Below are 25,673 nucleotides of genomic sequence, written 5' to 3' on the forward strand. Positions count from 1 at the left end.
TTCCTAACATTATTTTTTATATAGTGGTGACATCAAAAGTCTTTTTGTTTTGTTTATATTATTTTTATCTTTCTACAAGCCCCTCTTCAAATTTAAGACTCTTGTATCACTTCTATGACTTCTATAGTATCACTGTCATCAGGATCTAGTAATACAATAGTTTAAATTGTATTTCTGAGGATTTTAAAAACTCTCTTGGAAAATTTGTGGGGCCAAATGTCTATATTGAAAAATAAGTAAAGAATGAACTCTCCGCTCAAGATTTTATAAGCTCATGTTGTTTCTAAAAGCATCCTGAGAATACTTTTGATGGTCAAACACTTAAAAAAAAAATTCAAATTCATGTAACAAGTCAGAATGATGGATAATTAATGTTTAAAGCTCGACTGTTTGAGAGACTCTCAAGAGAAACAGTTCTTTTATTTAGCATGTATAGTCATTTTGTGAAAAGATTTTCTGTACATAAAGCAAATCTCAGTAGAAGGGGAAAGAAGCTAATATACTTGCCTATAGGGAAACATCATCAATAATAAGCTGATATTATAAGTAATGAAATGTGATGGGTAGTTCTAAATAAATTGGAGTGACCTTTGTTGACAGGCTCACTAGAGGCCTTTTTCTGAGTTGTGCTGACTCCATTCCTAGCCACGTTTTCCTCTAAGTCATGATGGGGAGAGCCTCTTGTTCATTTGAGAGCTAAGGGAGAGATGTCTTTCATGACATCTCTTCCATGGCCTGAGGTCTCCTTGATTAGGACTGGAGAAAAATGTTAATAAATTATAATGAAGGGATTAGCTTTTCACCCAACGTCAACAGTGTGCTAATGTATTTTTCTTCTTTATTCTTGTTAAGTGGGGTAACGGTTGCTTTCAGAATCTATATTTTTCCTGGATATAAGCCAGAAAGTGTAATGGCCACTCCAGATCATCTCACTTTGGCCAGAAATCATCACTGAAATTACTCTCTACTTGAACCTACACTGCAGAAGTTACAATGCCCTGGTTTTTTAGAGAAATGATTTTCCTTAGTTGTGATTACACAGAAATGGGAAAGAGGGTAGGGACAAAAATACCCCAAACAAAAAACACTGCTTCTTCCTTGTTTCAGAGTAAGGGAACAATCATATTTTATGTTCCATTTGTACAATAATCCAGGAATATCTAGAATCAGCAAATCCACAGACATAAAGCAGGGGATGGGAGGAGGAGGATGGAATGGCAGGGAAATGATTATTCAAAAACGATGTCATCATTTAAATGCCAGGCTATGACAATGCTGGTAAGGGTTTCTAAGTCTAGAAAGTCTAATGATATAATTAGAGGCAAATATGTGGTCTCATAGAGTTTACAACAAAGAACCAAAACTAATGCTATAAAAACACAGGGAAATTATTCCAAATGCTTGAGAGATGCACCTTGATAGATGCATAAAAATAGTGGTTTATGCCTTAATATATATCCAGTAAACATAAGTATTCATAAACATATCTTAACTAGAATCTCCCTTATATAACAACTGAGCATTTGCTGCCTCATATGGCCCATCTTCTTTTGGGAGAACCCAAAATTCATATAGTTTAAGAAAGTAGTCTTGGTCAAGGTCATTCTCTCATCTACATGTACAGATTCCTTCTTTGCAAATCCATGTACTTCAAAACTTCCAAAACCTCTCTTCAAGCTCACCTCCTGCAAGTCCCCTGGTTAGCACACCCCTTGGTTATCAGCAAGTCCCCTGGTTAGCACACCCCTCGGTTATTACGCTCTCTGCTCACACCATAGAACATGGTTGTTTGCACTTGACATTGCTTTGTATCTCCCTGCCTTCCTAATTCCATCTCACCTTTAAAAATATGCATATTGTATTCTTTCCACTATATTTCAAGCTCCTTAGAGCAGGGATCTTATTATCATTTAGTTTCCTTCAACCTTCCACAGAATTTAGTACACTGATCTCTCTGAAATATCAAAATGAAATAATATGCATTTAAAACGGTTTTCCAAGCTACTGTTGCAACAAAGATTGTAGGTTGCTATTTACCACCTATACAACACCTCTAGCTATTGTCTAGCTAGACCCTTAAAACAGATCATTTCTGTTTGAAAACATTTGGAAATGAATGACCTTCTCATGGTAGAATTAAAAAAAAAAAAAGAAGGAAAAATCTACTTTGTTGGTGTCATCTTTCCTGGTTATTTCCATAGAAGCACATAGGCTTACCTTGTCCAAAGTAAGAAATTAATAAAATTAGCTAAATGAGTGCTTCTAAATCACATTTTATGCTTATAGATGAGGCCTCCTACATCTGTTTGTCAACCATTCCCTCCCCTCCTAAGTGTTCTTTGCTTTTTAAGTTTTTTTTTAAAGCAACATGTAAAAAAAAATTGGCGTATTGGCGCTTATGAAAATACCTCATAGTGGGAGGGCACCATTGGCAAGCAAACGTAGAAGGCACATTAGTTCCATAGAAATACAGTATCCCATCCTTTAAAAATAACATAGGAGAAGGTAAATGAGCATTCTCTAGGCTGTGCTAGGGTGCAGTTCAAAGAGAAGTGACCCTCAGCCCTGGGCCCCACCAGATGTGTAAGCAGGATGGGCATGTTAACTGCCAGCTCCTTGAAATTCACTGTGACACTGGCAATAAGGAGGACATTAGGCGAGCTGAACCTATCTCCAACTTAAGTTTCCTTAAAAGCCCTAAAGACAGAGATTCATAAAACCAACTACATCAGCTGTCAAGATGTGTTACTGTACTGTTTCTGCCACCACTGTAAATCACAGTGCAAGGCATAAAGACGCCACCAGACAGATCCTCAGAATCATTATCAGTAACTCTGGTGGGAAGGCAGATGTGGCTCGAACCTGCACTGACTTGAGACAGGCAAAGTTTACTCCTGGCTCTGCATCTGATTCTTTCTGCACCTAGGAGCTAAGGTCAACCTCTGTGGGTTAATATCTTTAAGCTGGGTTGTTTCCATGCTCCTTGACCACTGCACAGAGACATTATGAAGATAAAGAAGAAAATAAATATGGGAAGATATGAGCTGTTTGGAGTAAAGTCTCCCAGAGTATACATACAGATTTACCACTTAGATAACTTCCCTCTTCTTCCAGATTCACTAACCACATGGGGTAGTATCAGTTGGACAACAATGTGTACAGAGCAGATACCAGACATGTAGGAGCTTTTATGATGGTGTGATAAAAGTATTCTTAAAACTACACTTGAGAAAAAAGCCAAATATAGATCAAAGGGTGAAAACGCATTTCTCTTCTTAATGCCTAGGAAACTGCAAAAAGAAGTGTCTATTTTGGTGTCAATGGGATTTATAAGTAATATCAAAAAAAAAAAAAAAAAAAAATGAAAGGCTTGTGTGTAAAATTATACATATGCGTCTGTTGTGTTGTATCAGCCACTCATTGGGAATAAGTATATACAACCCAAAAGGGGGAGAAAGTAAATTTTTTTAAAAGAGATAACCCAGTTCTGGTATTTTGAGGAAATCATGTCTTTCTCAGTTATCGACTGAAGTTTGAGCCCAGTTCAAACTAGAAAAGAACCCATCTGTGTATCAAACAAGAAAGCAAAGAAGTGATGTTCTCAGCAGTGACCGAGTCACCAAAAAGTCTGAATCAGTGTAGGCTGTTCCATTTTTTGAGGACAGGTTCTCCACACTTTTGTACTTTATTCTTTGAAAAAAAAAAAAAAGAAAAAAGGGAAGTTGGAAGGGGTGTCTTTTACTGTTTCAAAGGGAAAGCTCAGACATACACATGAAAAAGATTACTTAATTAGGAACTTGGGAAATGAAGTGGAAGAAAATGCAAAAGGGGAATTAAAAAAGTTTGCTTTCTGTGGTCATTTTAACTTTGATTTTGCAGGATTTCTAATTTAAAGAGATGCATCGTGAAGAAAGGGGTTGGAATCTGCTCAAGCTGAAGCACAAGATGCTGACAGGTAGAGGTTAAGTGAGTCAGATACCTGGTCGAGTAGTCAGTCCTCGGTCGGCAGCAGGGCGGGCGTCAACAGGCTCAACTGGGCACAGGATGCAAGGTGCACAGAAAGCAAACAAGACAAATCAAGATGGTAAGTCATGGCTCCGGAACACAGAGCAAAGAAAAGCATGTGCAATAAACAAGTTACAAAAAAGGAGCAGCTGGAAAAGAACCACAGTGTTAATCCTGAACATAAAGGAATGGGAGAGTACCACTTCAAAAGGCTTGTCGCCACTGATGTGTCAATCCAACTCCTTAGTTTTCTAATAAAAACAGTCACCAGGATACACATAGACATCAAAGAAGAGGGACTGGAGAGTATGGAATTTCCTTTCAGCTAGTTTAGAGATCATTTCTTGACTTTTGATTAGAAATGAAATATATTATACCTAGCCCAGTGAAAAACTCTAAAGAGACCTCGTTTTACAACTGTACAATCTTATCTTCCTTTCCTCTAGTTAATTAATTAGAAAAGGACTTGATTAGACCTCCAGGGAAATGCAAATAAGAATTTATCAGGGCAGGAAAGTTTTAGCACATAATTTGCCACTTAGTGAATCAAATTTGTCCCTAGGTTGAAGGTAGAACAGGCAAACCTGTGAATTTCTTTTTTGTTTTTCTTAAGTCTGTTTTCCATTTGATAGATAACATACAGTTGAAAGGTGTGAAATGTGAATAGTACTTTCCATTTCTTATTGACTTTAATAACTTTTTCCTTTCTGTGTGTTCAGGGTCTGACCCAAAGTGAGCAGAAATGCAGCATTATAGACGGCACAATAGTGACCAACACTGCTTACCATTCTCTGGTATTGTCAAAGGGCTTCTGATTCTCAAATGGTATTCCCTTGACTTTATACTGGTTTTTGAAGAAATAAGTGATGATGGAGAGAGAAACAAAGCTTTTAGGGCTAATAAGGAGACAGGGGACAAATGCAGGTGAGGGAGGGGGAAAACCCCTTTGGTAAGCCTGGGCAATGAAAAAGTAAGACGGTAAGAAAAAGAGAGCACAGGTGTTAATAGGAAGGCAAGGTGTGCTCGATGGGATGGCAACTGGAACAGTGACTTTCAAAAAACCACAGAGCCAGCTTCCTGATGCACATAGCCCAGGCATTCAAAGGTGGGATGATCAGCCAAATCGATTTTGAATGCCACACTGGCAGGAACAGTGAGGGGGGGAAGAAAGCTGCAGCAAGCCAAGTATTAAAAATATGAGAAGAAATAATGTTTCTGAGAGCACTGTGAAATTTGGATAACTGAAAAGAGAAAAGTGATGTTGAATGACGTAAGGACAAAAGGACAAATACTGTATGATCCAACTTATATGAGATACTTAGAACAGGCAAATGTACAGAAATCAAAATTCATTAGTGGTTACCAGGGGTGGAAGGGAGGGAGAAAGGGCGGATCACTGTTTAGGAAGCACTGAGTTTTTGTTTATGATCATGGAAAATTCAGCAACGGATCTGGGCAATGGTTGCATAGCATGGTTGATGTAACTGGTACCACTGAACTGGATACATGAAAAATGTTGACTTGGCAAATGTTGTATTATCTGTATTTTTATAAAAAAAGAGGGTGATTTGGTCCTTTATTGCATACTTGTTGGTAGAATGATGGAGGAGGAAGGAAGGTGGAGGCATCGGCTGCCCTTGTTTCAAACGGAGGCCCCAACGTTTACAATGTTAAGAGACCTTGGGAACTTCTGAGGCTATACCTTATAACTGCAGTGAGGAAGAAATTAAAATAATTTAAACAATTTGTTTCAAAAATTCTCAAATACTACAATTATTTATTAAATGGTCTATTTATTGACTATTCAATAACGACTATTGCTGCAAGGATCTCCAGTACTTTATTTATGTATTAAAATAAGAGCTAACTCTTTCTGCACCTCACTGATAACACTGAAACAATGAAGTATACCTTCTCTATAGTTCATCTTTTTTTCCAATCTGCAACAACATAGACTTTATTAATCTTTGTTAAATGAAGTTAATTAATTCTTGAGAATCTCCTGAAGAAGGGTTTCCCACATGGTGCTTAAGTTGCAGGTAACAACACAGCAAACCACACACAAAGAACAAACAACTAACAGAAGAGGTAATCACATAACTCAACAGTTAAATCATCAGTATGTATATATTCCACTCTATAGAATGTTAGCTACATTTTTACAGTAAAACCAAACAAATACATCAGAGGGCAACTTTACTCCAGCAAATAAGTTTTTTTTAATAAGAACCTGTTGTGCCTTTTTAAATGTATATTGTTTTACATATATGTATTACATACAAAGAGGGGGACGATTGACCACAAAGTTACTTTACTCTGGTGGTCACTGATTCTATGTTGATTTTCTGGCTGGACACCTCAGACAGTAATGGAGAAACAGAACATAGACTGCTGGATACAAATCTTTCACCAGATTATTTCATGACCCATGAGAATCACTGCTCTCTAACATCACCTTCACTACATTTCAGCCACTTATGTAGGTTTTGTGGATCTTGTAGGTTTTGTGGATCTGAAATCCAAAGAAGAAAAGTTCCTTAAGCCCAACTGCAGTTGTTTAAGTGGCTGTAAAATTGGAGAACTGTGTTCATTTTTTCAATATCATTAAAATACTGCCTGGGCATCTGACTTTCCTTCCAGATTTAACTAATTGTTCTTAAGAAAACAACAAGTTTTTGGTAAGCATTTGAAGTTCTAGTGATAAGGACTGTATGAACAATGAAAGGAAATCCTTTGAGAATTTTAGATATTTTCAGTAGCTCTGTGTGTATGTGTACATGTGTATAAAAAGAGAGATTACCAAGAAACAAGATGCTGGGGAGAGGCAGGGGGACAAGGAAAAAAGATGAGATTTTAGGATTATTTGCTTATATAGCTTGCAATATTCATTAACTGTAAAGATACATTATTTGGGTCAAATGTGTGAATCTCCTTGACATAAGCTGGTAAGACTTTCTGATAGGATACTGATTCCATTTTTTTTTTTTTTTTTTATAACTATCAATGAACATGAACTACATTGTTATGAGGCTAAACAGGTTTTAGTGGAGCTTCCAGACTAGGACTGATTAGGAGGAGAGGCCTGGTAATCAAATTCCGAAAACCAGTCAGTGAAAACCTAGTGGATCAGAATAGTCTGGTCAGCAACTGATCACAGGCATGATGCAGGCCCAGCCAGGCAGCATTTTGTTCTGCTGTGCATGCTGTCACCATGATGTGGGACCTACTCAAAGGCAGCTAACAAAAATAACAGCCGGCACTTTGCTATAGTATTTCATGCTCAAACCATATCTCTGAGTTAGGGACGAATGTCCGCCTTGTTTTATAGATTAAGCAGTAGCCAGAGAAGCTAAGTAACTTGCCCACAATCTCACAGCAGAGCTAGAATTTAAACTCAGATTGATGTCATCAAGGAATGTGGAGCAGTGGGGTATGGGGGAATATAGAGAGATTTTTGGTTGTCATTATGGCTAGGGAAAAGGGGGTGCTATTGGCTTTCAGTACATGGAACCAGAGATGATCTAGATGCTCTGTGGGCAATCCCACACAACACAAAATTGTTCTGTGCCCTCTACTGACTTCCAGTTGAACATTCAATAGTTTATGATTAGATCCGGAACCTAATGCGATTATGTAGGGAAACACAAAGCATTTTTGCAGTTTTTAATGAAAGCTGATTTTTTAGGAATACACCCTTGGGTAAACTGAGGATAGAATAGATTATTCAGAGATTTATAAAGAGTTATTCACTATTTTAGAAAATCACGTCACTGATGCTGCTGCTCTTAGAATCTAAATCACTAAAATAGCCCCTGACAACAGTAGGCACTTTGCTAAGAGCTTTACATGCAGTCTTATCTAATGCTCAAACCACATCTTTGAGTTAGGGAGAATGCCAACCTTGTTTCACACCTTAGGAAGCAGCCAAGTAACTTGTATCTGTATCTGTCATATCCATACAGGGGTAAACACCTGACTATGTATACCATTGTTTTCACTATTAGTTGGTTCTTGAGCATTTACATACATTATAAATTATGTCTAATATGTTGATTTGCCAGTGTACATATTGTTAGTTAATTTTATTTAGATTGTTAAGGAGGATTTAAAAAATATGTCATAAAAGGGGTTTTGGGTCTGACAGTATTTTGAGCCACAATTCAAGAAACTGAGTTCTTAAGTACAAATGTCTCCAAATCCTTTTACATAAGATTTTGCTGTTAATCAATAATAAATTATTTAAGAAGAATAATGCCAGCTCTTTGGATGAAGCCAAGATGATGTAACAACTGCATTTGGTCAAGGACCCAGAGGCAGTAAGTCAAGGACTCTGTCCAGTTGGGCATCTTGGCAATACTAGAGGTCTTGGGTGTCAAGTACAGATCATTTCTAAGGGTTTATGCTACAATGTGTACTGTTAGGAGTCTGAACCAAATGGTCACAGGCCATTCTCAGAACCCACTTCTGAGTAGAATGCATTGCTCTATGGCATCTCCAAATTGTTTTGTTATTGGTCTTCCAAAAACTAATCACTCTGGGGAATCCATTACAGTTAACCCAATCTTTTTCTGTGGATTATTTGGCAAGAGAAGAAAAAAGTTCACACTTTTCTCTAATGACTCATAACTTGGCTGAGTCTTCATTGTTTCTTATTTGATTTTGGGGAATTGCAACATGCTTGGTTGCTAACCCAAAAGTTGGAGGTTTGATTCCAACCAGAGGCGTCTCTGAAGAAAGGCCTGCACTTTCCAAAAAATTAGCCGGGGAAATCCTGTGGAGCACAGATCTATTCTGACACACACAGATGGAGTTCCCATGACTTGGAATTGACTCAAGTCAACTGGTCTGATTGGTTAAGGTTCAGAAACCAGGAAATAGTGAATAAGTTGAGGATGGCTTTAGGGTTTTGAAGGGCAGTGTTAAACCTCTGGATTTCAGGAAACTACTTTGACAAAATAATTCCTTTCCATATTTCTACTTAAAAGGAATATTCAGTACCATTCTATTATTATTTTTTTTCTAAAACAAAATGTATCAGTTCAGCTATTACTTGAAAATTTTAATATAAGTAAAATGCTCAATAAAATGCAAATAATTTTTAATGGAGACAAGATGTGTATATTTTACATATGAATACACATAATTTCAAGAGAGAATATCTGGAGCATATAAAGGCAGATTTTTACTTAACTGTTGGTTTTTTTTATAATACCAATGTGGTGAATGGAAAGTTAAATTTACTTCATTAAAGTATTAAAGAATATATAGCTTGATATTTTGCAAGAAGCAGTCAAGCTTTCAACAGTGTGAGAAAAGAAAAAATCTGAAATTCAGGAAATGTAATACCTTCTATGATTATATTAAATGTGTTGCTGTTTTATAGTGTGCTATATGGCAAACTCACTATATTCCACTGAATTCACTAAATGTGTTGGTTTCCAGAAGAGTTAATACTGATAAGGGCCTTGAGCATCTTTTATTTCCTCAGATTCTGTACAATCCATTTTTCCTCAACAATTCACAATATTTAAAGGAAATATCAGGTATTGAAACCACACACAGAGATCTGTCAAAATTAATCCTACTGTGCTGCTAAATTACTTTCTTGATTACTAAATCCTTTTCCATCAAATCCTCTTACCATCAATACATTTTAATTTCTCAGTTATATTATGTGTGTGTGTGTCCCTATCAATACATAATGGGGACATTTTAACATGTAGAAACTGTACATTTGAAAAAGAAATATAAATTAGAACTTCAGAATCATGTTACACATAAACAACTTTTCAAAGGCAGAGAGAAATCTGAAATAAAATAGAGTGCAATCTAGATATTTAAAAATTGAATAGTTGAGACTCAGACATAGTGACAAACTAAATACTGAATATCGAATCTGACACAAGCATCAAGGGAGTCAATTTTCTACCATGAAAGGTTCATTAGGGTTCAAGGATGTTGCCTGTTTCTTGCTCAATTAAAATTCTAACATTCTAAAGGAAAAATCCTAGTGTGTATTCAATTTATGTAAATGAGATTAGACATTTTTTCCCAAAAAAATTCTCATTAGAGATGAATGCTGAGGATTTTAGGTCAAAGTGTCTACCTATAAAAGATAATACAACCAGCAGTCTTGTAATAACAAAATTTAATAAGCAAGTTACCCAAGTTTTTGGTAACTAAAAACAAACCAACCAAACTCACTGCCATGAATTCAGATCTGACTCATAGTGGCCCCCTCCTTGGGTTTCTGAGGTGGTATCATATGGAAGTAGATGCCCAACCTTCCTTCTGAGGAGTGGCTGGTGGGTTTGAACTGCCAGTCTTCTGGTTAGCAGTCAAATATCTTAGGCATTACTCCACCAGAGCTCTCTTGGTAACTAAATAGCCTTAAAATATTTTCCTCTATGTAAACATTATTTTTTTAAATGGTAAAGTCTTAGTTTTTACTTGATTAACCACATTGCTATTCAAATAAGATGTTATTACTCTGAGATGCTCTTTTTCAAATTAAGGTAACAAATTTCAGGTGATTACTCACATAGTTTAAGATTTTCTGCAGTGGTTCTTAAAACAAACTTCCTGAGTACAAGTAAATTCTTATATCTGATTTAGATTTAGTATGAGGTATGTATTGACTGAATTTCATGAGGAATCTATATTACAAATATGAAACCACCATCAAAATTTGCTACTTTAAGAAAAATCACCAGTTAAATTCTTCATGTTTTTCAAAAGTATGCCATTCATATCTAGAAATCAAGATTTCCATGTGTTTGCAATTTCATACTTTTGAACGTATAAGAGTGATATGGAATAGAAAAAAAAGGAAAAAGCTAAAAGATACTCCCTAAATAAATATTATTTGAGAGTTTCAGTTAAGAAATTTCTATGAAGAAATACATTATCCACTGCGTAAACTTGTAGTAGAGCACCTTTTACTCTGCAGAAATTTCTGTGAAAAAAGTACATGATCCATTGTATAAACTTGTAATAGATAAAATTTTACTTTGAACTATCACAGGGAAGAACATTTAGAGCAGTGTACTTCTTATTTCTGACAGCTGCCTTAAACTTAACTTTCTAAATGCAAAATTGTTTAAATCTTACACAAAATTACTTTTCATTTGGAAGCTGTTCTTAGCCTTTAGCATTTAATGCAACTGAATTCCAGTGTAAGATTAAATATCCAGTGAGGAGTATTTCAGTGCCTTTCAAATCTCTGTGCCTACAGATCACATCAAAATATTTTTCTCTGCCTGGTAAATTGTGATTTCCATAATCTCATCACCATTGTTTTCTTTGAAGGTGGGTACTCCAGGTTACTGTCATACACATCAGTGGAATATCGTACTTTCATTACAGAAGCCACAAAATGCCATTCAGTGACAAGGTATTTTAAAAAAATCATGTAAACAATCACTACTCAAGAACATTAAACACACACACATACATGTATATATATGTGTGTATATATATATATATATATATGTATTAGGTCCATGTGTGTACATGTAATTTACAGATATGGATAAATAGATATATGCTTAATATACTAAATGCTCTTCCCTCCTGGGACTCTTACCTTCGTTTTCTGTATTGGCTGGCACAGAGTCAACCCCAAAAGGATGCCAGGGCTGGAGATCATCTAGGCTGAACTCTCCATTCACAGGAAGAAGTTCCACAGTGGTTTTTGTTTCAGTCAAAGATGGCATGAGAGCATCATTTCCATAACTGATTCTTGGTTCACTGATCATGTTGGCTAAGACATCATCTGAGTAATTTTGTTCTTTCTGAAGCAGCTCATCTACATAAAAGAAAACGAAAACATCTCTGGTGAGTTACAGCAACAATCCCAACAGCAGCAGCAACCATTTACTATTAGTTAGAATAGAAGCTTTATATGCTTGACCCCATTTACAACCAAGTGGACTTGGGTACCACTATCATCTCCATCTTAAAAAAAAGAACAGCTGTTATAGAGTCAACTCTAACTCATTGTGACCTCCTGTGTTTCAGAGCAGAACTGTGCTTCACAGTATTTTCAGTGTCGGATTTTTCAGAAGTAGGTAACCAAGGCCTTTCTTCTGAGGAATTCTGGGTGGACTTGAACCTCTAACCTTTTGGTTAACAGTTGAGCATGTCACTGTTTGCATCACCCAGGGATTCTGTCTCTATCTTACAGATATGAAAACTGGGTCACAGAAAAGTTAAGCAATTTACACAAAGTTATGGCTACCAAGTAGTACTAGGTGGGGGTTTGAGCCAGGAAGAATGGCTAGGATGACTGATGCTCTCAAGCACAGTGGAGACCTCAAGAGTTAAAGTGACACCACCTTCTCGACACAAATGATCACAGAGGAATAAACAGCATGCTTGGGTGTAGTGTCTGAGGTGGCATGACAGTACACACAATGTACAATCTCTTTCAAGTCAAAAGATGTACCTGGTGGACCCCCCAGTCTCTCTAAAGGGTCAAGCAACCTATAGTCAGCCTGCTCCATTCTGCACAATTCTCATTGTTTTGTATGAACAAATCTGCCTTCCCCAAGTGCTCTCCTAGTGCTACATGTTCTCTGTTCTGAGGCAACACTGAGAAAACTGTCCCTCTGTCCTTCCAGATACAGCTGTGCAGACATGACCTCTGCTCCAACCCTTTCTTCTCTGGCTTAACATTGTTGGTTCCAACATTGATCATGTCACCTGATAGAAAATATCTTGCCTTTCTCCTCTGCTGCTTTTCTTTCCTAAAAATTGTTATCAGTATTCTTCTTCTCTTTTTTTAATTGAGTAAACAAAATCTTGAGGGAACCTAAGTGACTTACCTGAAGTCCTTATGAAAAAACAAAACAAAAACTCACTGTCACTGAGTCAATTCTGACTCATAGAGATCCCCATTTGTGTTTCTGATGCTGTAAATCTTTACGGAAGAAGATTGCCTCATCTTTCTTCCATGGAGTGGCTGGTGGGTTTGAACCACCTACCTTTTGGTTAGCAGCTAAATACCTTAACCATTATACCATCAGAGTTCCTTGATTACCCGGGATAGTTCTTATAGTGTAGTAAAAGTCCCAATCCATACATTTTTATGATCTATATACATTTTTACTGGGGGAAAAGAGCTTAGAAAATAACACTGTATCAACTATGATATAGCTTTAAAATTTGACCTCCAGGTATCACAAAATTTGAATATCATGTTGTCAAAGACTGACCACGTTTTTCAGTGTGTTTTCCCTTCAATTAGAGGCCCAAGGATAGCACACATGCTATTAGCAATAGTATTTGATTAATCAGAACAACTTATTTTCTAATCATAATGTCAAGTTCCCTTTATTATAGATTTCAGATCAATCAAAGGTTAGTATTAATACCATAGAGAATGAAGAAAAGGAAACCAGGATTTAAATTTGACTTGTAACATTTTATTATTGTCTTTTAAATAGGCAAAAAATTCTTAAAAATTAAAATTCTAATTAAATATATCCACTAAAACTGTTTGATAGAATAGCATTAAAGCATGTGATTAATATCCTTCTAAGGAGTCAGTTTTATTACAAGATATTATTTTAAATGATAGAATCTCAAGAAGTTCAGTCCCTTTGAAGTCTAATTTGAGTTATAATATATATCTATTCTCTACAGCACCAATCTGAAATTCAGTACTTGATGCCTGCAATGACCTTTCCTGTACGGATAAAAGGCACCCATTAGACTTCTGCTAACTTTTTCATGCCTTATAGAGTCATGGGTAATGGCCAATAACTTAGCTGATGTCTGACTTAATAAATTAAATGGGCTTTTCTTTTATGTAAATCTTATGCTTGTGACTGTTAAGCATTTATTAGACTACAGAGAGGATATTCTGGAATAATAATTATTATGTGTGCCCAGGCTTTCATCTTGAAGAGGGACTAACCATCATCAGTGCTGTCAGCTCTTGGCCCCACTTGGGGCCATGTTGTTCTTGGCATCTTTGTGGTCTTTACCATAATTTCTCTTCCTCCTCATCTGCAATTGTTTTTCTTTTGCCTCCCCTTTGTAGTACTGAACTTCTTTCCCCCCACCTTTCTGAAAAGCACCCTTACTCTTTTTTTCTCACATTTTTTCCCTATATTTTTTTACTTGTACCTTTTTGCATCCTTTACTACATCTCTCCCCTTTGGAAATCTCATCCACTCTTGAAATTCCAAGGATCTCATATGTGTGGATGAATCCGAAATCTGTTATCCCAGCTTTGACTTCTCCTTTTGGCTCTAGTTCGATTTCCAACAGCTTGCTGGCTTTATTACCTAAATATCCTTCTTAATTGACAAAATTAGCATGTATAGAACTGTATTCATTGCCCTTCTTTTCCCTCCTGTCTTTCCATTTCTAATTCTGGCAGCACTATTCTCCCAGTCATTAAGGCTTGAAATCTTCAGAACCACTCATGAATCTGACAACTCCTTTTTAATTCAACTTCTGAATTGTCTCTTTTAATTTTTTTTTTTTGGGGGGCTACTTTTTATTGTGGTTTGGGTGAAAGTATACAGAGAAAAATCAGTTTTTCACTCAACAATTTACACACATTTTGTTTCGTGACATTGGTTGTAATCCCCTCAATGTTATAGCACTCTTCCCACTTCCATTTGCCTTTCTCTCCTGTCCCTTCCTGCCTTCTGAGCTTTGTTTTTGGCAAAATGCTGCCCTTTTGGTCCTAGTACAGTTGACTGTTCTGTGGAGTGTGCTCCTCATGGGTGTTATTGTTCACCCTATAGACCTGTCTATTGTTTGGCCAAAAGTTGATCCAGGGGCAGGTTTCAGGTTTGAAGGCTCTCTAAGGGCCACAGCTTCAGGGGTTCCACCAGTCTCTATCAGAACAGTTAAGTCTGTTTTTTTTTTTTTTTTAATGGATTTGAATTTTGTTCTATATATTTTTTTCCCCTCACTCTGCAGGACCTTCTATTTTGATTCTAATCAGAGTGGCTGGTAGAATTCTCTCTTATCCATCTCTTGCTCCCCTTTTCCTCTTACTACTAGCCTTGTTGGACCACATCATTGCTTTTTTTGCCTGGACAATTATGATGGGATCCTCATTAATCTCCCTCCATCAGTCTCTCCCTACTCTAATTTTTCTCTTTCTATTCCCCAGATAACATTTCAGATGCTGAGATTGGATAGCTCCTCCCCATTTCAGTGGCTCTTCATCTTCTATGGAATTTAACCCAAAGTTCTTTGCCAGATGCTGAAGGCCTTGCATGATCTGGACTGACCCATCTTTCTAGTCATGAGGTCTATAGCTCTTGCTGTATATATCACTCTCTCAGACTGAACTTTTTGGGTTATCCTCACACGGGCTTGTTCATTCCCATCAGAACACCTTTGTTTTATGTTCTCACTAGTGAGAATGTCCTTCTCCCATCTTTGCTTGTAAATTATATGAACTCTTTATAAGTCCAGCAAAAATGCCACCTCCCTATGACTGTCCTCTCAACAACTTATGAGGCAGTCATCATTATTCTTTGTTATTGTTGTTATTAGCTGCTGTTGGGTTGGCCTCCAACTCACGACAACTCCATGCACAATGGGAGCAAATGGTGTCCCATCCTGCAAAGTTCCCATGATTTGTTGTGGACTGGACTGTTGTGATCCAGAAGGTTGCCACTGGTTGATTTTCAAAAGTAGATCCCCAGTCTTTTCTTCCTAGTTTGTTGTAGTATCATTACAAGATAGGAAACTGATGCCAGAAGAGATGGACTAATCTCTTCAAGATCACATGGCTAGTTAAGTACCATTGCTAAAATGCAAGTGCCAGGTTGCATATGGCAACCAATCTCCTTGCATTTAAACCCTATAAATTCAGCCTCACACAGTCCCAGGGGAGATGGCTCACTCCTAGTGCCATCACTTGCTTGCTCATTTCCAGAGTTAATTAAATGCAGAAATTACATGTAATGAACCTAACTCAGTTCTAATATCTTCAGCAATGTTGTCCTCACATAAAACTCACATAAAAGTTTACTGAGTTAAAAGCTGACTTAATTACTACCAGCCCCATGGAATGGTTATTATTTTTTCCCTCTAAATAGGCATTTCCCAGTCATGGGAAGCTGGGGGAGGTCCTGTACCATCTCAGTCTTTGGCAATAAAAGGTACAATAGGGAATTGTCACAGATGGGAAGTCACACATCTGTCCTTCATGGGGCAATTCAGGTTGAGGTAAATAGCGTTATCTTTTGACTCTTTCATCTTTTATATGGTTGGTAGGAAATTTCCTCCAAATGGCCACGAGAATGGTAAGTCCCATAGGGTTTAATTTTTATTAGAATCATTTTCAGCAAATGAAAGGGAAAGAATAAAAACACTGAGGAAAAGTAGCATTCTTCATGGAGTGAAAAGCACTTTTTTTGGGAGGTGAGGGAGGAGTGGGACAAAAGAAAAAAATCCATGCTCCTATTTCAATTTTACAGAGGAGGTTTAGAAATAACCACCACTAGCTACCTAATTTGGAACAATGAAATCAGAGTGTGATTTTACGAGGAAAAAAAAATTTGGTGGAAATGATGGATTGCCATTAGTCAGAGAAGGATTCAATTCTGTGATTGTAGAATGTCTAAGGCAGCCAGCCACCTCTTGACATTATCAAGGGCTCAGGATCTTACCAATACCTAACTTACATGGCACTGGGCAATTCAGCATGTGAGAAAAAAATCTGGCGCCAAACAGGATTACTTCATTGCTAATTCTAACTGAGACTTTATCTTTGACTTCTATGCTGAGACTAATATAACAGAAATCACGCTCCTACCATCTTGGTGGTCCAGATGGATTATCCTTTTATCTGAATTAATTTAATATTTTATTACAATGCTTTGATGACCCATAGTGGGGATTTCCAAAGCTTTTAAGCATCTACATTTGCCAACTGCCATATTAGGCTAAAAGACTAGGCTGATTTTTCCTCAAGACTCTCTCTCTCTCTCTCTCTCTTTTTTTTTTTCTCCCTAAAAGCTATTTGCTACTGCCCAAAATTGCAGCAGTTATCTCTGGAGTCAAATACCTTCTTTTACTATATCTGGGCAATTAAAATTGAAAGCAGAAATATTTCACTCAGTTGAATATGCTAATATTTAACCTATGGCTTAAACAGTGACAGAATTTGATATTCAATTTTAAATATTAAAAAAAAAAAAAAAAAAGAAACGAAACACTATCACCTGGCTCTCTTAGAAAAATGCTTTGAGGATGCTTATTACACATATTAAAGTTATTGTTAGTTGCCATCAATTCCAACTCACGGTGACCCCAAATGTGCAGAATGGAACTGTTCCCTAAGGTTTTCAAGGCTGTGACCTTTCAGAAGCAGATTGCCAGGCCTATCTTCTGAGGTGCCTTGGGGTGGGTTTGAATGCCAACTTTTCAGCTAGTAGTCAAGTTCTTAACTGTTTGTGCCACCCAGGGACTCCAGTATTAGACATACTACTGATAGTACATATGAAAACAAAAAACCCAGTATTGCTTATAACTATCACTGAAAATATTTGAAAGAAAATAACATCAAAAGAAACACTTAACGTTTGGACCAAAGAAAACTGAAGAATATCAAAGACACATGGAAACAATTAGCCCACAAGACTAGTGGACTACTGGAACTTTAGCCTACACAACCCCAAGACCAGAAGAACTAGATGGTGGCTGGCTACCACTGCTAACCACTTGGAAAGGGATCAAAATTAGAGATCCTAGATAGAATGGGAGAAAAATGTGGAACAATACTCAAAACCATAAAAATGACTAGGCTTACTGGTATGATAGAAACTGGTAAGACCCCCAAGACTACAGCCCCTAGTCACACTTCAGGCCTGGAATTGAACTCACTCTCATGGCTTAACTTTCAGCCAAACAATAAACAAGACTCTAAGGTGAATAATTACACTAGGGGGGTGGGCTCCTTAATACTATCTTGGAAGATCAGAAGGGCAGCATTTCTGTAGGGAGAAGGCTCAGAAGGCAGAAATGCATAGGAAAGGAGGACACAGGGACAAGGTCACCACAGGGAGGAAGTGGGAGGAGAGCTGTTACATTGTGAGGACTGCAATCAATGCCACAAAACAAAACATGTATGAACTGTTGAATGGAAAATGAATTTGCTCTGTAAACTTTCACTCAAATAAAATGTTAAAAAAAGAAAAGAAAAAAAAATAGCATCTCAAATGGCTGTTTTTTTTTCCCCCCTATAGAAGAAACAGAGTTCTGTAGTAGTTCATTTGGAGAGAAATGGCATCATAAAAGTACTGCTGAATGTTAAACAGATGAATTCTAGATAATTCACATAATATCCTTCTTTTAATTATTAATCAACTACCCAAACTCCAAAAAACTTAATAACTACATCTTAGGTTTCTCAAAAAAATAACGTTTATAGAGATCAGATCAACCTTCTTTTCCACGGTTCAGTTATAATTACTGCACTATCTCTTCCATATGTTAAACATACTTGGGTAGGGAGGGAAATTTCCTTCATGTGAAGGAGGTGCAATCACAACCTTTTCCCTGTAAAATGCAACTATTATAGATCTGGCTTGAAGGCTGGTGAGAACGTGATGTCCATCTGCTAGTTTTTCTTTTGTCTGGTATTTAGCTTCATTGCTTCCCTCCACCACCTTGTATTCTAATTCTTCTGGTTTCTGTAGCCTCTCCCTCAAATGGAAATTTCCTTTCTATTTTTGTCTAATGTTATTTTCATATGACCAATTCTTAACTGTTAACAAATTGAAAGGCAGATACATAAAAATCAAAAACCAAACTCACTGCCATTGAGTCAGATCCTACTCATAGCGACCCCTCCTCCTTGGGTTTCCGGGGGGGTATCACTATGGAAGTAGACTGCTGAATCTTCCTTTCGAGGAGTGGCCGGTGGGTTTGAACCACCAGCCTTCTGGTTAGCAGTCAAATGCCTTAGGCACTATGCCACCAGAGCTAAATATTAAACCCCTACCCAATGCACTCCCAATAACTGCACTGGAAGTATCTGTAAAAGGGATGTATTTTTTTTTCCCTGACCAAGAAACTCCACTGTAAATCAGCTGTCAACCATTCTAGGCATTTTGCCCATTCTAGGACCAAGAGATCAGATTTAATTTTCAAATTACAGTTCTGTGCATGTCTGACTAGCCATTCATCGTATCACTGCCACGCTGTTTATTGTACTTAACATCATCATGGTCTTTGAACTCCCTAAGCAGCCTTGCATTCTTCATCCATAAAATTAGGGGAGGCTGGACTAGATGGTCTTTGTAATTCCATCACCTGAAATCCTACACCTTTGTACTTGGGCTCTCCCTTGGAGTTTGTGGTTGTTGTTAGTTGCCACTGAGTAGGCTCCAACTTATGGGGACCCCATGTACAACAGAACTTATGGGGACCCCATGTACAACAGAACTTATAGTGACCCCATGTACAACAGAACAAAAGAGCTGCCTGACCCTGCACCATCTTCATGATCCTTGGTAAATGCAAGTCTAATGTTGTGGCCACTGTTTATTTTGAGTGACTTGTAACCTAGGGGGCTCACCTTATAGAACTGTATCAGACAAAGTTCTATCATAATCTATAGGGTTTTCACTGCATGATTTTTGGAAGTAGATGACCAGGATTTTCTTCCTAGTGTGTCTTAAACTGGAAGCTCCACAAAACCCTGCCCACCATAGGTGACCTTGACAGAACTTTAAATAGTGGTAGTGTAGCTTCCACTATCACAGCATCACACGAGCCACCATGATACGATAAAGCCATAGTAGAGGAGCTTGCTGATAATACAGATTCCAGGCTCCATCCATACCTAAGGAATCAGAACCCGCATGTTAACATGATCCCCGGGTGATTCTTTTGCATATTTGAGTCTGAGAGGCCCTGCACTCCATCATGCTGATCATGAGTTACATGACTTGTACTCGATCATGGTTGAACTTATTCAAAGGTACCATTATACAATGGGTCATTTATCCCTGTCATAAAAGACAACAAAACAAACAAACAAACAAACAAAAACACAAAACAAAAAACACCAAACAAAAAACAAAAACAAAAAATTCAAAACAAAAATGGGGTAAAAGATGAATGGGCAGCAAACAGTATTTCCAGAAAAAACCTTACTCCAACACCTTAAATTCATGTTCTTAGAACCCAACATATTCTGTCACCTTATAGCTATAATTAGTGGTAACATTTCTGTACCAAAAAATCACAAGAAAGGAAAGAATGGTTATGCGTTCGCTTCTTCATCAGACCATTTATCAAGTAGGCAATCACATACCAGCCAGAGTAACAAAGTCTTCAGGAAACAGGGCAGTGTTTTTGAGACTTTGAGGAAGAGGGTATGTAAAAGTAGAGAGGGCACCAGAGGATATATTTCACCTGGTGCTTGTCTCAGAAAAGAACAGCTATCTCCTAATGGGTAAATTTACCTTTTAGCATGGATTTACAATGGAGCAGAGCCTGTTTGGAATACTGATTCTGTATTATTTAAGTGATTTTTGTACACGGTAGGGATGGTTGGATCAGCATCTGACTCATGCTATAACTGAATTATGACAGAACTATTGTGTCATGCTATTGCCTTTTGATTGCATGAAATCAATTGCTCTAATGACACTTTGCATTTCTGTGGTCTTTTCATATCCATCAGCTAATCTGATAACCACAATAATCTGTACAGTGAGATTACTATCCCCATCAACAGTTAAGCAAACTGACACCCATTCTTAGAAGCATATTTACAATTAGCAAGTGGCAGAACTGGAAGCTGAACTCAGATATCCTGATTTCTAGTACAACTTTCGGAAGGAAGGTTAGGCAATCTACTTCCGTAGTGATACTGCCTTGGCAACCCAAGGAGGCGTCGCTATGAGTCAGGGCCGACTCGACAGCACATAACAACAACAACAACAACAGTACAACCTTATCACTAGTCAATGAAAAACTCCATTTAACTTTTATAACTAAACTAGGGAAATGTTAATCCACCTACAATAATAAATATGCTGTGATAATGTTTTACATTTAGTGTTTTTGATCAATTTGGAAAGGGATGAATTCAATGGTGTCTCTGTGTTCCTATGAGGAAACTAAGGCAAAATTTAGTCCAATTCAAGGGCACAGAGCTTATTGATGGTGGGGCAGAGTTGAAGAGAAAGGTGATTTCCAGTGCTGTAACCATGTGCTGCTCCTCTGCTAAGTGACACTTTCCTTTTGATAATCTGTCCTCATGGCTCAATGGCTGTTTTTCTCTTTGAACACCTAACTCCTACTTCTTTGGATTTCCATTTTCTCTGGAAGATTGGAAAGAATATGATTGCAAAATAAACCACCATTAGGCTTCAACAACTGATTCAAACTTGAAATTGATTTAGACTCCTTTTGAATTTGAGCTGTTTAAATATTTTAACAGTGGGTTGATTTTGTATATACAATTGAACCAAATATCTCTTCATCTGCAGTGTAGTGATTGGGATGTTTCAATGGCTAAGGTTGAAACAGCCCTGTAGGAAAGATGCAGCTGTGTTTTCCAAGTTGGGGAAAAATTTATAGACTATTATAATATGCAAAGTAATGCTGCCCTACAAATCTAGTTTTTATCTTTGACCTTCAGAAAATTGGGTTGGTTCTCTTATTTTTAGCCACACTACCAGCCTAGAAAACCTCTGAGTTAACATTCAGATTCCATGTCTGAATATGGGTTTTCTTTCTTTCGTACTTTTTGGCCACAGCCCTTGAGTAGGGCATGCTTTGTCCACTTAGGGAAAGGACACAAATAAGGTTGCCTATTACTTGTAAAAATATTCCTTATTACAAGTGCCATCTTTCCTAAAGTATCACTTGTCTGGCTTAAGAGGGAAGATTTAGAAGTCTTTTTTCATTTAAGACAAATTTCCTTTTGGTTTTCAAACAACATAGATCAAACAACTTAGATCTACCAATGACATAAGTCAGAAATCAAGATAAAAGTCAGTCAGGTTCTGCTCTCTGGCATCTAAAAACAGATTAAAGGGCTCCTTTTACATGTTTGCTTGTGGAATAGTGCCAATGTGATCTCATTTTCAATTACAGCAGGGGTCTTGATCTTGCCTGGGTAGTCAGGAACCTAAATAATCTTGAGAGGAGAAATATCCTAAGGTTTATATTTAAATACTAGTTCACATACTATATAAACTATTGCTAAAAATATGCTGTATTGAGACTATAATCCATATATATATGGAGCTCTGGTGACAAAGTGGTTAAATGCTTGGCTGCTAACCAAAAGGTCAGTGGTTCAAACACACAAGCCATACCATGGGGAAAAGATGTGGCAATCTGTTTCTGTAAAAGATTAAAACCCTGTGGGGGCAGTTCCACCCTGTCTAAGTTGGAATTGACTCAATGGTAGGATGTATGTGTCACTTATCAGCTATTTTGCTGACATTTTGCATTTATGACAATACCAAACAATCTACTTTCTGACAATTATGCACATTAATGATGTACATCTGTACTATTTTGTACATTAATGATGTACATAATGAATGCCAAGGTGCAAGGCAAGAGTAACACCATCTGTGATGGTTAAGGTTATGTGTCAACTTGTCTGGGCCATGATTTTCAGTGGCTTGGCTGTTATGTAACTTGACAGTTATATAATGGTGTAATCATCTTACATTTTGTGATTTGATGTGTTCATCTTCTATTTTCGCATAATGACAATTGTCACATAATGAAGTGGTCTTTGGAACCTAACTATGTTGTTAAGTGAGGAGTGGGAGAAAGGCCTGGCAATCTAATTCCAAAAACTAACCAATAAAAACCTATGGCTCACAACAGAACACTGTACAACTTGCTTGCTTTGGACATGTCACAGCCAGGGCCCACTGCTGTAGGAGGACACTATGTTTGGTAAAGTAGAGAGCCAACAAAGGCAAGCAGGACCCCTGATGAGTTGAGCAGTAGTCATAATAATGGGACTTGAACATGGCAGTAATTGTGAGGACGATGCAGGATCAGGCAACATTTCATTATCTTGTATACACGGTTACCAGGAGATGGAGTTGACTTGATGGCATCTATCTATCTATCCATCCATCCATCCATTTGTCTGTCTATCATCTAAAAAACAGCTCAAAGTTAAAAAAAAAAAAATGGGCAAGAGGATAGCTCATAGGCTGCACAGTGGGTAATAAAACCAGAAGTTATTTAAGGAAGTGATTACTATAGAAGTCACAACAGTGGTTACTTTTGGAAGGAGATCCAGGTTATAATTGGGACAGGGCAGAGGAAAAATTATATTTCTTGACCTGAGTTTTTTGTATAAACCAAACCATAAAACCAAACTCACTGCCATCTAGTCGATTCAACTAATAAGGCCCCTCCTTAGGTTTCTGAGGCAGTATCTCTAAGGAAGCAGATTGCCCAACCTTCCTTCTGAGGAGTAGCTGGTGGGTTTGAACCACCAGCCTTCTGGTTAGCAGTCAAATACCTTAGGCACTATGATACCAGAGCTCCTAGTTTTTCCTATGGGAACAGCAAATACAGGGTAGAAAGAGATGTTCTATCTAGGCATGCTGAGTTTGCAGTATTTCAGGTCATCATGTTGAAGATGTCCTGAACTCAATGGAAATAGGAGCTTGGAGAGCTCATAACAAATTTCATTGCCAAGGACAACTGTGTGGCTGTGGATGCTTGCCTTAAGGGCCTCCCATGGAAGATATGGCCCCAATTTCTATAAATGCTTATCATTCATACTTCCAACTCTCAGCACAAAGCCTCATTCAAGCCCCTGATGCTCTGATGAAATACATAGAGTTAAAGTAATTTCTTTAAGATGTTATTTTCATTTCAGAAGAGTTAACATTTTATTTCTTCCATCCTGACCTGAAAAAGTATTGATTCAAAACAAAACCAAAATCAAACAAAAACTCCCTAAACAATAAAAAACATTTCATCTCAAATTATGACACAGTATATATATTATAAATGAGGATGGCAAGACTTCCATTCACCTACTTTGGACTAGTCATCAAGAAAGCCAGAAACTAAACCAAATCCATTGCTGTGGAGTTGATTCTGGCTCATAGTGAGTAGAACTGCCACATAGGGTTTCTAAGGCTTTAATTTTTATGGAAGGAGGCCTGGTGGCACAGCAGTTAAAGGATTGGCTACTAACCAAAAGGCTGGCCACCAGCCACTCCATGGGCAAAAGATGTGACAGTTCTACTCTGTCCTGTAGGGTTCCTGTGAGTTGGAATCATCTCGACAGTAGCGAGTTTTGGTTTAATCTTTACAGAAACAGACTGCCACTTCTTTCATCTTTGGAGCAGCTGGTAGGTTTGAACTGCTGACCTTTTGGTTAGCACCTCAGCAATTAACCACTGAGACATGAGGGGTCTTTAAAGAAAGCAGAAGGCCAACCAAAACAAGGGAAACTTTCATTGAGATGGACTGACCCTATAGCTACAACAATGGACTCAAATGTGAATGATGATGATGATGGTACAGGAGGGACAACATTTCATTCTGTCATATAAAAGGTCACTGGGAGTCGGAGCCGAGTCAATGGCAACCAACAATGACATATATATCTCAAATTGGCATCAAAGATTCCTACTCTTTCCTTCCTATACACTCAGATTAAAATATGTAACCACTTTTTCTCTAAATATATAATAATAAAACATGATCATCTTAAACAACATGTAATTAATGCCCCTCAACATTTAGAATCCTCCACACTGACACCTTTTTTTTTAAAGTGTGATGTAAGTAATCCTTATCTGAATATACTTTAAGTTTCAACACAGATTAGCAAAAGATTCACGTTACAGTGCATTTATACATGTCTTTTGATCCTCCAAGTGCAGTAAACATTAATTAACCCTGGCTAATTAAGTCAGCCACAGTTTACAAATTTACTCATTAATCAGCCTTAAGTAAATGAAAGCATTTAAGCCTTCCACAATTTATATCAATTAAATATGGAAATTAATTTTTTAAAAGGAAGAGGTCAAAATTTAGGACATGCAGAGCCTTCTGACTGCTAATTTGGTAATATTTTAGAAAGAAACTTGGACAATATTTCAGATTCTTAGAAGTCAAGGGAAAGAAAAAAATCTCTCTGTATATAAGTGAATATTAACTATTTTCTGATAAGATAAATGTTTCTGTCTATAATAAACACATTGGACTAGAATGCTGTTTCTTCCTAGGCCTTCATTCAAGGCAGAGATTAGGTAGATTGGGGAGATGAATAGGGATTGCTGTAATCTTTCTAATCCAGTCCTATTAGTCCAGAGATGCTTTCCCTCCTGTTAAGGTTTGAATCATGTTCCCAAAAAATGTACGTTGAAGCCTGTTTTGGTTACCTAGTGCCGCTCTAACAGAAAATACCACAAATGGGATGGCTTGAACAAATAGGAGTTTATTCTCTTATAATTTTGAAGGTTAGAAGTCTGAGTTCAAAGAGCCAGGCTTGTATATGGATGGATAGATAGGTGGACAGCGTAAACAATGAGGTATGTCTATGAAATAGGGAGTGTATCCAAGATCATATATAGGGTCGGCAGACAATGGTCCTATAAGTTTATGGGAATGATCAGAATCCCCAGGTGTATAGTAGAGCTGACAAGGGGCAAGGTTGTGGTCACTGCTTGGTCACA

General features: G+C 37.4%; 1 protein-coding gene across 1 annotated transcript in view; it reads right to left on the minus strand.

Moving 5' to 3' along the window:
* Positions 1–25,673, minus strand: part of LOC103199254 (amyloid beta precursor protein) — a 347,436-nt gene that overhangs the window by 21,312 nt on the left and 300,451 nt on the right. The window contains exons 12-13 of the mRNA XM_007943494.2: positions 11,591–11,812; positions 3,980–4,033 (exon numbers count right to left, since the gene is read on the minus strand). Of these exons, the coding sequence (XP_007941685.2) occupies positions 3,980–4,033; positions 11,591–11,812 (276 nt within the window). The remainder of the gene's footprint in view (positions 1–3,979; positions 4,034–11,590; positions 11,813–25,673) is intronic.

The sequence above is a fragment of the Orycteropus afer genome, unplaced genomic scaffold (assembly GCF_000298275.1).
Source record: "Orycteropus afer afer isolate SDZICR_OR568_19922 unplaced genomic scaffold, OryAfe1.0 scaffold00108, whole genome shotgun sequence".
Classification (NCBI taxonomy): Eukaryota; Metazoa; Chordata; class Mammalia; order Tubulidentata; family Orycteropodidae; genus Orycteropus; species Orycteropus afer.